This window comes from Scyliorhinus torazame, chromosome 17, assembly GCF_047496885.1.
Source record: "Scyliorhinus torazame isolate Kashiwa2021f chromosome 17, sScyTor2.1, whole genome shotgun sequence".
Taxonomy (NCBI): Eukaryota; Metazoa; Chordata; class Chondrichthyes; order Carcharhiniformes; family Scyliorhinidae; genus Scyliorhinus; species Scyliorhinus torazame.
The window spans coordinates 177672489-177686370 of NC_092723.1; the positions used below are offsets into that span (position 1 = coordinate 177672489).

Here is a 13882-nt window from a genome sequence, read left to right on the forward strand (position 1 = left end):
TGCTGGGGAACACTTCTAGCTTATTAAAGCCTTCAGTTGTGCTACAACCTCGTTTTAGTAGTTATTGATCGTGCATCATGCAATTTGAAGAACGTTTATTTCAACGCAGTACTCAGTGTGCTGGTTGATGCCTGCTAACTTGCTGAGAGTGAGCAGGAAAGGAACACACCATCGGTGGGATTCTCCGCCCCGCCGCGCCACATTTCAACTCAACCCGCCGGCGGGATTCTCCGATCCGCCGGCTGGTCAAAGGGGTTTCCCATTGTGGGGCAGCCCCACACCGTCGGGAAACCTCCGGGCTGCCGGCAAAACGGAGCATCCCGCCGGCAGAGAATCCTGCTCCATGAATTTCTCATTGTCTCACTGAAGCATTTACTGATGTTGTTTGTGGCTTTGTCGTCGAATGATATCACTGTCACTTGACCAGTCCTCAAACGTGTGTGCGCAGCAGGTACAGAAGCTTTCCCCTCACGATTACAATTTTAGTAAAGTGATGAATCATTGAGGCGTGGAATAGGGAAGTATTCCTTTCGAAAGTGTTGCCTGTAAAGTTTTCCTCCCCTTCTAAATTGGCATAGATTTTTTTCAAAGTCAAATATCTTTCATTGTCTCAAACACTTATGCCACACCCTTAATGAATTTGTTCTTCCTTTCTCTGGGTCATGTAAATAGGATTAAGCTGCAGTTGGATTTGACATATCTCCGCTTGTAAGCATTGTGCACATTCTGAGCATTAGTGATTTTTATTCTAACAAATGCAGTGTAGTAAAGAGGGGTCCTATTAAACACATGAAGCTCTTCTGGATGGAAGCATTAGCCTGGAAAGCATAAACATTAACAGATGTGCAATGGAAACATCTGAAACCAAAATCTTGGGCTGGCTGAACTTCATCACGTTACATCAAACTTTGTGGGCCTGTCTCCTGTTTGCTTAACTCCGAGTGCTGAATTCATGTGTCTGATCCTCAACAATGAGTGTCAGTGGGTGGTTCACCCCACCTGTTCTGCTCTTTGAGTGTATGTGCGTAGTTTCTGCCACAACCACTAGTTAGTGAATAGGATCCGGAGCCCAGGCCGATTTACTAACCCCTAGTCCCTTTTTCCAGCCCATGGCTAACTTTTCAATCTCAACCGCTGCCCTCAACACACCTGGGGGCTTTCTGTGCAGTTCACATCTCCATAGTTGTTACCTGACTGTTATTAAGCTGCGTGATTTGGGAGTCAGCTTCCTGAATAGGTTTGGGAGGGAAGTGTATGCTTTTACCTGGTGTAGCCACATTGAACTTAATTTTGGGAATATGCACCAACGATTCCTATCCTTCATCCCTGAGTTGTAGTGCTGTGATTGGTGGGAATCCAGGAAGTTAGTAGACATCAATGGCCTGTACAGCAAAACATTTCTAGTCATCTTGAAATCGTGGACGGCATGGTGCCACAGTGGTTAGCACTGCTGTCTCACAGCGCCAGGGACTTGGGTTTGTTCCGACCTTGGGTGACTGTGTGGAGTTTGTACGTTCTCCACGTATCTCGGGTGCTCCGGATTCTTCCCACAATCCAAAGATGTGCCGGTTTAGGTGGGTTTATGGGGATAGGCAGGGAGTGGGCTAGGTTAGAAGACCTCTCAGAGGATTGGTGCAAACTTGATGGGCCAAATGGCCTCCTTCTGCACTGTAGGGATCCTATGGATGTCCAATAAGGGGAACAATAGAACAGTGTTCATGTTATGGGACTGATAATGCAGAGGCACGAGTTCAAATCCCACCACAGCAACTGGGGAACTTAAATCCAATTAATTATATAAGTGTGGAGTAAAAAGCTCTCCATCAGTAATGGTAACCGCAAAACCTCCGGGTTGTTGGGAAAAAATCCATCTGGTTCACTGACGTCCTTTAGGGAAGGAAATCTTCCGTCTTTACCTGGTCTGGTCTACGTGTGACTCCAGACCCACAGCAAACTGCCCTTTGAAATGGCCTCGCAAGCCACTCGATAAATGCTGGCCCACCCAGCGACGCGGACATCCTGTGATTGAACTTCACCATTGCGGGGCCGTCCTAGGGATTTTCCTCTTTAAAGAGATGGACTTCCTGGCACGTATCTATACAGCTTAGAAAAAAGATGTTGATGTTCACAGAGGATTATGTTGTAAACTGGTGATTGATGCCTAGTTTGTCTGTACGATGTTCTGAATGAAAACAAACCAATTCCTGATTCTGGTCTCTGAATTCCTGCTTCGAGTGGAATGTGCTGTGTTGTCCTGAGACAGCACCATCTGCTGTACTGTTATGCTGTGATACAGATTTGAAGACTTTGAGCAGAAGGATAGATTTTCTATCATCTTTCACAGTCCCATAAAGTTCACTGATATCATTACTGGTGTTGCTTCACCTGACTAAATAATGGCTTAGTTTGGGGGGGGTGGGGAAGAGATCAAGTCTATGAAAAGGTGCTTATTTTTGCATTTTCCAAGTTTTCAGGAGTGTTCACTGATGGTGTAACTTCTAGCTTACCAGCCAGAGCACAAGTTCTTGGCCTTTCCTCTGTTCTGTTGTCTGGCGCAATCATAGAATCCTTCAGTGCTGAAGGAGGCCATTCGGCCCATCGGGTCCGCACCAACCCTCTGAAAGAGCACCCCTACCTAGGCCCACAACCCAGCCCTATCCCCTTAACCCCACCATATCCCCTTAACCCCACCCAACCGTTGGACACTAAGGGACAATTTAGCATGGCCAATTCACCTAACCTGCACATCTTTGGACTGTGGGAGGAAACCGGAGCACCCGGAGGAAACCCATGCAGACACAGGGAGAACGTACAAACTCCATACCATCTATCTGACCCCTGTGTCCTACCTGCCCAAAATACATGCATGACGGTCCACCAGTTCCCCGTGGCACTCCCTGTTTGAATAATGATAGGTCCGTATCTATAAAATAAGCTCTATTGTTCTCACCACAGACACAGGTCGATCTGCTGAGTATTTCCAGCAATTGTACTTTTTTTTTCCAGCATTGGTAGGTTTTTATTTGCATTTTGTTAATAAAACCGACTTTATTTGCATTTAATTGTTGTTACAAAGTGGAGTGCACGCTCTCCGAAATATCCTGTGCTATGTCTTAGTGCAGGGACACTGCTCCAGAAAGGAACAAAGTGGGGGAGGACTATTTCACTGGAGAACGTAAGTGGGCGATCTTGCAAGGTGTCCCATGTTCCATTGTTTTAGATCCATGTTGAAGTAATTCCTTTCGGCAAATGCATATTCCTCATTCTTTATATTTCCCTGATAACAGGTTGCCCTGCTGGATGTTGACATGTGTGGTCCGTCCATTCCAAGAATAATGGGGGTGGAAGGTGAACAGGTAAGAGTGAAGTTGCTTGTAGGGATGGGGAGTGGGGGGGGGGAGCTATTCTTTCAGTTATTGGGCTGTTGGTTGGTGGGGGGGGGGGTTGTCATGTTGTTGTTTCGCATTGTTTTGTTTTATGAAGAAAATTTTAAAAAACGAATAAAAATATTTTAAAAGAATGAAATTTCTCAATGGTGAATAATGGGGCATGCTTTACTCAGCGTTGTTTCAAAGGGACAGCTGTGCAAAATTCTAGTTGTAACATGAGGTTAGTGCATGCTAATTTTATTTTCGCTGACAGCATGTGAACTCCCCTGGCAAAGGCTGTATTTATTACCCTTGAGATAGGAGGTGGTGAGCCATGGTTCTGACAACTGAGAGGCTTGCTAGGCTATTTCAGAGGGCAGTTAAGTGCCAACTGCCTTCTTGTGGGTCTGGAGTCACATATAGGCCAGACCAGGCTAAAGACAGCAGATTTTCTTCCCTCAAGAACATTGGTGAACCAGATGGGCTTTAAAGGCAATCCGGTAGTTGCACAGTCATCATTTACGGGTCGTTCCCTCTTGTCTACCTCGATCTCTATGGTTAGCACTGCTGCCTCACAGCTCCAGGGATCCAGGTTCAATTCCGGCTTCGGGTGACTGTCTGTGTGGGTTTCCTCCGGGTGCTCCAGTTTCCTCCCACGGTCCAAAGATGCGCAGGTTAGGTGGATTGGCCACGATCAATTGCCCTTGGTGTTCAAAAAGGATAGGTGGGGTTACTGTGTTATGGGGATAGGGTGGGGGTGTAAACTTAAGTAGGGTGTAAGAGCCGGTGCAGATTCGATGGGCTGAATGGCCTCCTTCTGCACTGTAAATTCTATGATAACCACCTTTCCCATCATTGTTAAACTCCAAGTCCCATTTCTAATTTTTATTTTCTGTGTGCATGTTCCCGCCCGGATGTAAAAGAGCCTTTGAGTGCACTGAGCCGGGCGGGGAAATGGAAAATGAGTGGTTTGATTGGAATGATTTATTTCCTCTGGGGAAGCCCCCGCCCCCATGCAAATTTTTTCATCATTGTACCTTAAACCAGAGCAAGCATGAAGTGGGCTGGAACTGCCAGAGAGTTCTCTGACGGGAAATAAAATAAGACTTGCATCAATATGGCATATTTCTCCAGGACTGTGCAGGATCTCCGAGCTTCCCACAGACCTTTGCAGCCCAGCAAATACTTTTGAAATATTGTCACTGTTGCAACGTCAGACATTCCTTTGGTTATTGAGTGACCAGGTCTTTTAGATTGGCCATTGGATTCTTACTAAAAGGCAGCCAGGGCACACTTGTGTCTCTGTGCCACACATTTTGTCTGCTTTTGCAAATATTGTTTTCATTCATTTGCTTAGCATCAGAATAACATTTATGGAAGACACTTTAAACATTCTAGAGTTTACAGTGTATTGGAATGTCAGAACGGGTATAGTTTGACCGTTAATATCACATTTCCTGGCCCTGCACACAGGGCCTTTTATTCCTGTGCTGATTCCTTGTTGTGTCACAGTGACTACTGTAGCACCCTGCCCAGAAACCTCTTGGTCGTACGTGTCCCATTTACTGGAGAGCACTGTTTATTGCTCTGCCTGTTCTGTGGCACCTTGTCACCCCTTCAACTTAACCCTACCCATAACCTTTAACATTAGCTATCACGGGGCTGCCGTCCAAAGTTAAGCAGAGCCTTGGACTACTAATTTATAAATTTAGATCTGTTTACAACCCTTTATAAAAACTTCGCTTTAACTCCTGAATCTAAGGGATAGGTAAATTATTTTTCTATAATAGTGCATTAGGTTATTTTAGGTAATTGTTCACTTGTATGAATGCAATTACTATTAAATGATGATTCACAGGTGGAAAGTATTGTTGCGTTTTGCTTTCAGAGTGAGAATGCATGTCCATGTGGAGTTTACACATTCTCCCCGTGTCTGCGTGTGTCTCACCCCCACAACACAAAGTTGTGCAGGGTAGGTGGGTTGGCCACGCTAAATTTCCCCTTAATTGGAAAAAAAAAAGAATTGGGTGCTCTAAATTAAAAAAAAAAAAAAAGTTGGGGCTAATTAACATTAATGATGTTAGATTTCAGAGTCTCTAATTAACCAAGCAGTAAGTGAGCAGAAAGTTATGGCTTCAGATAAAGAAGGAAATCCCCCATTCCCCGTCCGCTCCTCTACTCGGGTGGCTGTTTTCTATTTCAGTGTCCTGAGTGATGCCAGTAAGTTTCCTGCCTGTTGATGACACCACAGACTAGGCAACCCTGTTGTTAGTCAGCCTCCTCGCAAACATGTTTTCAGAAAGGTATGAATCAAAACAGAAAAGGTCAGAAATACTCAGCAGGTGTGGAGAGAGAAACAGAGTTAACGTTTCAGATCAATGATCTTTCATCAGAACTGGGGAAAAGGTAGAAATGTAATAGGTCGTGAGCAGTAACGGGGGGGGGGTTAAACAAAAGGGAATAGCTGTGATAGGGTGGAAGACGAGAGAGATTGAATGACAAAAGGAATGGTAATACAAAGACTAAGGGATTGGCACTGGGACAAGTGTCTAGAGCAGGTATGAATGGCAGAATGATGCCTGAAAGCAAAATAAAAAAGAGAAAAACGAGAGTTAAACTCAAACCAGCCAAGAGAAAGGAAACTAATTGGGGTAGACGTTGTTGAAATTGTTGAATTCCGTATTGAGTGGGAAGGTTGTAAAATGCCTTCGAGAAGATGCCGTTCCTTGAGGTTACGTTGCCATTTATTGGAAGAGCAAAGGAAGCCAAGGACAGGACCAAGAGATCGGGGAGAGCAAGGTGGAGAATTAAAATGACCAGTGCCAGGAAACGAGGTCAGGTTTATGGAGGTCTGCAAAAAAACACCAAGTGATCCTTATTTGGTCTCCATGTCGGGTAGGCTGCACTATGGGCAGCGGGCACACTAAATTGAAAGAAGTACACTTGAATTTGTTGTTTGATCTGGAAATAGTGTTCAGGGCCTCTGACGAAGAGGGGGGAGAACATGCGACATCCCTTTGGAAAGCTGAAAGGGAGGAGGAGATATGTTTGTTGGTGGTGTCACTCTGGAGGTGATGATAAGGGTGGAGGATTATCTGTTGAATCCAGAAGCTGGTGCAGTAGAACATGTGTAAAATTATGAGGGACATAGAGAGGGTGGATAGGAAGAACCATTTCCCCTTAGTTGAAGGATCAATAACCAGGGGCATCGATTTAAGGCTGAGGACAGGGGATTTAGAGGAGTGTCGAGGAAAAACCTATTCCCTCAGAGGGTGGTGGGAATCTGGAACTCGCTGCCTGAAAGGGTGGGAGACGCGGGAACCCTCACAACATTTAAGAAGCATTTAGACGACCGCTTGAAACACCATAACATACACGCTACAGACCAAGTGCCGGGAAATGGGAGTAGAATAGTTAAATACTTCACAGCCGGCACAGGTGGACTGACGGGCCTCTGTGCTATAAAACTCTGTCACTCCCTCGTGGTTCTGGGAAGGCAGCAAAAGGTGGGAAGAGAGGCGCAGGAAATGGGATGGATACGATCCAGCACCCGGTCAACCATGGTGAGGACGGAATCCTTGGCGGAGGGAAGGAGGACATAGCGGCACTGCTGATGCGGAAGGTTGCATCGTCCCAAAGGGTCCTGTTACTATAATGGAGTAGTTTATTTATTTAAGGGGAATAGGTGGCGGTACAGAATTCTTGTTTTCACCTGTGTCAACCTGGTGTGTCAGCTGTCGGGGAGTGGGGAGCACATTTGTTTCCGAGTCTGACGGACGTGTGTTCAAGTCCCACTCCAGTGAGTTGAGTGCAAATATCCAGGCTGACATTCTAGTGCAGTACTCTGGGAACGCTGCACTACCGAAGATGTTCCATTAAACCGAGGACCAGAATGCCCCCTCGGGTGACTCAAAGACCCCATAGCATTATTTTGAATAAGAGCAGGAGAGTCACTCCGAAGCTGTGGGCAATAGTTATCTCTCAATCAACATCATTAAAACAGAGTATCTGGTCAACATTATTACATTCTTATTGTGGGAGTTCCCTGTGCACAACCTTCCTGCAGTATATCACCTCAAAAAGTACTTCAATTGGGTGTTTGCAAGACACTGTTTCTTTCAGTTCTGAAAGAATAGGTTAATTGGAGCAAATTGTCAATAATTTTGCATTGAACTGTCAATCCTTACCATTTCTGGTAGCAGTGGAAGGTATTGACAGCTTGGCATCGCCATCTGCTGCCCGCCAGTTGTACTGCAGCAGATCAGAAATGCAGGATGGATGGATGGGCCAGGCTTTACATTTGGAGGTTTAATTCCGTAACTAACTCCACTCATTTTATGAACACGTTTTGTGAATATTTCTAATATTTCTGGTTTCTCCTTTCCTACAGCAAACTATTTACTAATAAGCATCAGGAGTGTATAATTAATAGGTTTTTTAAAAATGGTTCTGCTGTAGTACAAAGAATAGTTTGTTGTGAAAATGCTGTTTTGAATTTGTAGTTAGATGCCTGAAATGGAGTAGATATTTAAATTGGTTAAACTCTAATTTAGTGGATTAGGCTGCAAGCTGATTGACTGCACAAGCCCCAAGACAAGGAATGGTTTGTGGTCAAACTAATTTTACATATTTGAAGGCAGGAAAAAAATGATAAAATTACAGCATTAAAAAAAAGTCCATAGTGTAACTGGAGGTAATCCTTGTGACATGAGGCTGGTTTGGATAAAGAAAGCCCAGTGGCCCATTAGATCTCATTCTCTCACAGTGCCAACACATCTCCCCATTACAGCGGTTAGCTGGGTCGTTGATCACTTGCTATGTAAATAATTGCTCTCTGGCACTTTGATTTAACAATTCTTAACTTGTGCCTTGTGTGTGTTGAAAGTATTTGTCTTGATCCTTAAGGATGAGATGCTATCTACTTTCTGCATCGTGTTCAGCACTGCATAGGCCTCTATTGAGTCGTTTCTCAATTTCAAAGCTGGAGATGGACCTCATCATAAGACCATAAGACATAGGAGCAGAATTAGGCCACTCGGCCCATCAGGTCTGCTCCGCCATTCAATCATGGCTGATATGTTCCTCATCCCCATTCTCCTGCCTTCTCCCCATGACCCCTGATACCCTTATTAATCAAGAACCTGTCTATCTCTGACTTCAAGTCACTCATGGGTCTCCAATATAGCAAGGCTACTTCCTTGTGCTGTGACCAGAGCTGGGCAGAGTACCTATGTTTTTCTGACCACAGGAGTGTTTAGCTTCAGTGGACTTGAACTGGACGAATGAGGCAACATAACCTAGCATCCTGTTTACCGAATATTGCCCCACAGAGCAAACTTCAGATCAGAATGTGTCTTATCCTTAAAGGTCCATCCCACCCATTACTTTCGACATGACTCTGGAGTAGCCGGACTTGTACATTAAATATACCTGTGAGCCTTCGCTGCGATATCTCTCATTTTTGATGCCGGGTTATGTTTTGTGAAGTTACAGGACAGAGCTGCTCTCGACTGATCGATTCGTCGATGCCAGAACCTTTCAGCTACTTCAGTAACTCCAGCTGATTTGCTGTCCCAGTTTCTGAGTTCTGGTTGACTTGTTGTGGACGTCTCCTGTAGTTTGCTTCATCCTCTGGCCTGAAATAATATTTGAAATCTCGGCTCACTTAGTTGGTGGATCCCACACAATCGGTTCCTGTGTGGGAATCCTGGTTACCTGATGACGTGCAGTCATAGAATTTACAGAGCAGAAGGAGGCCATTCGGCCCATCGAGTTTGCACCGGCTCTTTGAAAGAGCACCCTACCCCAAGTCCACACCTCCACCCTATCCCCATAACCCAGTCTCCCCACCCAACACAAAGGGCAATTTTGGACACTGTGGGCAATTTAGCCTGGCCAATCCACCTAACCTGCACATCTTTGGACCGTGGGAGGAAACCGGAGCACCCGGAGGAAACCCACGCACACACGGGGAGAACGTGCAGACTCCGCACAGACAGTGACCCAAGCCGGGAATCGAACCTGGGACCCTGGGGCTGTGAAGCAATTGTGCTAACCACCATGCTGAGGAGTGAGTGGATCCAGACTGCTGCCCCCTCCCTCCCTGCACTGTCTGGGGGTCAGTTCAAGTTCATCGTTGGCAAAGAGCATGGAGCCAGGTCTAATAGACCATACATACTCTTAAGTGTAAATGGAGACCTGGAAAGAGCAGAGAACATTGCAACAAAATCTAGAAAGCTGTATGGAGCGACTGGCACTGTGATTAGCACTGCTGCCTCACAGCACCCAGTGACTCGGGTTCGATTCCGGCCTTGGGTGACTGCCTGTGTGGAGTTTGTACTTTCTCCCCGTGTGTGCGCGGGTTTCCTCCGGGTGCTCTGGTTCCTCCCCCAGTCCAAAGATGTGCAGGTTAGGTGGATTGGCCATGGCCAATGCATGGGGTTGCGGGGATTGAGCCTGGATAGGGTGCCCTTCCGGAGGACTCGATGGGCCGAATGGCCTCCTTCTGCACTGTAGGGATCCTATGACACATAATCTCATTGAAGTGAGTGGAAGTTTCACGTGTTATAAGATCACAAAATGGCTAAACAGATAGTTAGTTATGGAATGATTAATAAGATGGTTAAATACTCTGTGCATGGGCCCGTCCTGATCAGAAAATAGGGACCCCACAAAAGTCGCCAAACTGTTGTAAAATCTCCACCGATGTCCTGCAAAGAAGGGGCCCTGCAACTCAAACCTTGACTGGCTTTCGTGTGACTCCTGCCCCACGGTGTATAGTATATTCTTGATGCCCTATGAAGCAGTCCAGCAAACCCTTGAGTTGTACAGTCGCTACACAGTAATGAGAAGAATATCGGAAAGGCCATCTTCCAGTGACCTCGGGAATAATGCCAGGGTGGCTCTTGAGCAAGCTCGGCCTCCTGAATCCAGCAGAGTCTTCTCTGGAAACGGGTGCCTAATTTGGGAGAGCTGTCCCAACAGATTGTTCCAACAGCTTCCCGATATCGTCATAGCTCAACTCGCAGGGTTCCATCCGAACACCCACAGCCTCACAAATCTCTGTCACAGAGAGTATGGGGTGGTGAGGAAGAGCAGCAACATTGTAACATCACCTCCCAGATCCCCCACCAAGACAGACACCATCCTGATTGGACATGTATTTGTTCGTTGTCACTGGATCAAATTCGAGGAGTTACTGCCTAATGCTGTTGTAGCAGCAGCAGCATCACTGAGGGCAGGGCAAAGGTTCAGATAGGTCCCACACCAGCACCTCCCGGATCTCAAATAAGCATTCCTCCTTGCCAGCAATACACACATCCCAAGAGCGATGTTATGTGAAATGTATCATTCAGTTCTAATCCTGCTGTTTTTACATTCCATTGATGTTAGGTGAGCTAGGAATTCTATATTTCTGTTTTATGTTCACCAGTAATGTTTCTACATTAAATTAGGACAGTGAAATCTGTCCTTTGTGTCTGGAGCAGTTTGTACTGTCCGTGTCATGTTTTATACTGCATTCAGCTGCACGTTCGTAGCTATAATACTTGGTTCCATTTCTCTAATTGCACTGCAATGTGGTAAACTGGCCTTATTCATTCTTTGTTATATTTTTGTTCCCTTCCCTGGGTCTCCAGGAAACGCCCTTCTAGCTGACAACAGGAAAGTACCAGAGAGGGAAAAGTAGACAATTAACCAACAAAAGGCAGCACAGTAGTACAGTGGTTAGCACTGTTGCTTCACAACGCCAAGGGCCCAGGTTCGATTCCCCGCTGGGTGACTGTGCGGAGTCTGCACGTTCTCCCCGTGTCTGCGTGGGTTTCCTCCGGGTGCTCTGGTTTCCTCCCACAAGTCCCGAAAGATGTGCTTGTTAGGTAATTTGGACATTCTGAATTCTCCCTCAGTGTAGCCGAACAGGCGGCGGAGTGTGGCGACTGGGGGATTTTCACAGTAACTTCACTGCAGTGTTAATGTGAGCCTACTTGTGACAATAAAGATTATTATTAAAAATGTAATTTTCATGTACTATTAAGGAGCCTCAGTTACACTAAACATCAATGACATGGTCACAACCACTTTTTACATAATCCCAACCTTTAGTAAAGCTGATGTGTTGATTTAAATTAATCGCAAATCATCCTTGGTAATAATTTAATGTTTTAGGTCAGTTGGCCGGACAGCTAGTTTGCGATGCAGAAAGCCAACAGCGCAGGTTCAATTCCCATACTGGCTGAGGCCGTTTCAACCGTGTCCCTCGCCTGAGGTGTGGTGATCCTCAGGTTAAATCCCCGCCAGTCAGCTGTCCCCCTCAGAGAGGAAAAACATCTGGGATTATGGCGACTTTACTAATGATTTAAAATGAAATATATTAACGAAAGGCACCCTTCCTCTCTGCTCTTACAGGTACACCAGAGTGGATCAGGATGGTCTCCTGTGGTAAGCATTGCTTCAATTAATCACTAGCAGGTGGATGGGCCAGCCTGATTTAGCAGGCAGGCATGTCTGATGGGAATGCAGGTCGGAGAATTGAAATTACCGTGTCGCTCGAGCCTATTTCTTATACAAATACCAACTTTCCCTGTTATTCTGAGTTTGATGCTGATAATGTGTGGAAAAAATTCGAAACCAGTTTGATTGCTATTATAAGCACCGAATTGATCGTAAAATGTTATAAAGGGAATATTCTAAATAAGTCAAGTTACCCAACATTTTATAACTGGGCAGCACGGTAGCATGGTGGTTAGCACAATTGCTTCACAGCACCAGGGTCCCAGGTTCGATTCCGGCTTGGGTCACTGTCTGTGCGGTGTCTGCACATCCTCCCCGTGTCTGCGTGGGTTTCCTCCGGGTGCTCCGGTTTCCTCCCACAGTCCAAAGATGTGCGGGTTAGGTGGATTGGCCGTGATAAATTGCCCTTAGTGTCCAGAAATTGCCCTTCGTGTTCGGTGGGGTTATGGGGATAGGGTGGAGGTGTGGGCTTGAGTAGGGTGCTCTTTCAAAGAGCCAGTGCAGACTCGATGGGCCGAATGGCCTCCTTCTGCACTGTAAATTCTATGATTCTAATAACGGATGAGCATTTCAAACCTGTTCATTTGCCCCTTTCCAACCCTTCAGTTTGTGTATCATCTGGATCATAGCAGCAGCTTGATTGGCCCTCCATCCACACAGTCATTTCCACATCGGCAGCAGGGTACATCATCGTTTTATTCACTTTGTTTTTAAGGGGTGTGGGCTTTGTTGGCTCGGCCAGCATTTGTTGCCCATCCCTAATTGCCCTTGAGAGTATGGTGATGAGCTGCCTTCTTGAACCGCTGTATCGTAATGGTGTAAGTGCATCCACAGTGCTGTTAGGGAGGGAGTTCCAGAGGTTTGACCCATGACAGTGAAGGAAAGGCGATATACGTCCAAGTCAGGATGGGGTGTGCCTTGGGAGGGAAACTTCCAAGTGATGGTGTTCCCAAGTATCTGCTGCCCTTGGCTTTACAGATGGTAGTAGTTAGTGGTGGGTTTGGAAGGTGCTGCCTAAGGAACCTTGGCGAGTTACTGCAGTGCATCTTGTAGATGGTACACACAGTTGCTGCTGTGCGTCGGTGGTGGAGGGAGTGGATGTTTGTGGAAGGGGGTGCAATACACGCGGGCTGCTTTGTCCTGGATGGTGTCGAGCTTCTTGAGTGTTGTTGGAGCTGCACTCATCCAGGCAAGTGGAGAGTATTTCACCGCACTCCTAACTTGTGTCTTGTAGATGGTGGATAGGCTTTGGGGAGCCAGGAGGTGAGATATTCGCCGCAGGATTCCTAGCCTCTGACCTGCTCTTGTAACCATAGTATATATATATGACTGGTCCAGTTTCTGACCAGTGGTAACCCCAGGAAGTTGATAGTGGGGGATTCAGTGATGGATAAAGCCTGGATATTATCCAGCAGTCAAAATCCTGAAATTCCCTCCCTAACAGCACTGTGGGTGTACCTACACCAGGGCTTTTCAAACGGGGTCGTGACCCATGAGTGGGTCTCGGATGGGTGTCGGGAGGGTCGCCGAGCAATCGGTCGCGGTGTTCCCAATCGCGGGAGGTGCATCCAACGGCTGTGACCAGCTTTTACGGTGAGAATACCGGCCACGACCCGCCTGTAAATGAGAATGCCAGAATCATACCGCCAGAAGCAGCATCAGAGAGCAGGTCACTCGCCCGACATGTACGCTGACGTCACGTGCTCCGTACATCCGTACTTTGGGTGTGAAATCAGGGAGGAGATATTCCTCCATTTTGTGGATGCTAGCAAACAGGCAACAGGGCTGTGAAGAGCTGAAAATAGGTCATTTTATAATAAGGAAGAGAGAGCTGCTCATGAGAGTCCATGGCAGGACAAAGCAGTGCTGGTGTGAGCTGTATTCAGAGCTCCAGTGCCTATGGTGAACAACCCATTAAGAAGAAACTGAAATCAGGAACAAAGCAGCATAAAGATGATTCTTGAGGTATGGGTTTATTAATTGTGCCAATGCAAATCAGGATGCAA

General features: G+C 46.3%; 1 protein-coding gene across 1 annotated transcript in view; it reads left to right on the plus strand.

The window, feature by feature from the left end:
• The window catches only part of nubp1 (nucleotide binding protein 1 (MinD homolog, E. coli)), a 68151-nt gene that overhangs the window by 38510 nt on the left and 15759 nt on the right, over positions 1-13882 (plus strand). The window contains exons 4-5 of the mRNA XM_072481714.1: positions 3288-3356; positions 11772-11804. Coding sequence (XP_072337815.1) covers positions 3288-3356; positions 11772-11804 — 102 coding nt within the window. The remainder of the gene's footprint in view (positions 1-3287; positions 3357-11771; positions 11805-13882) is intronic.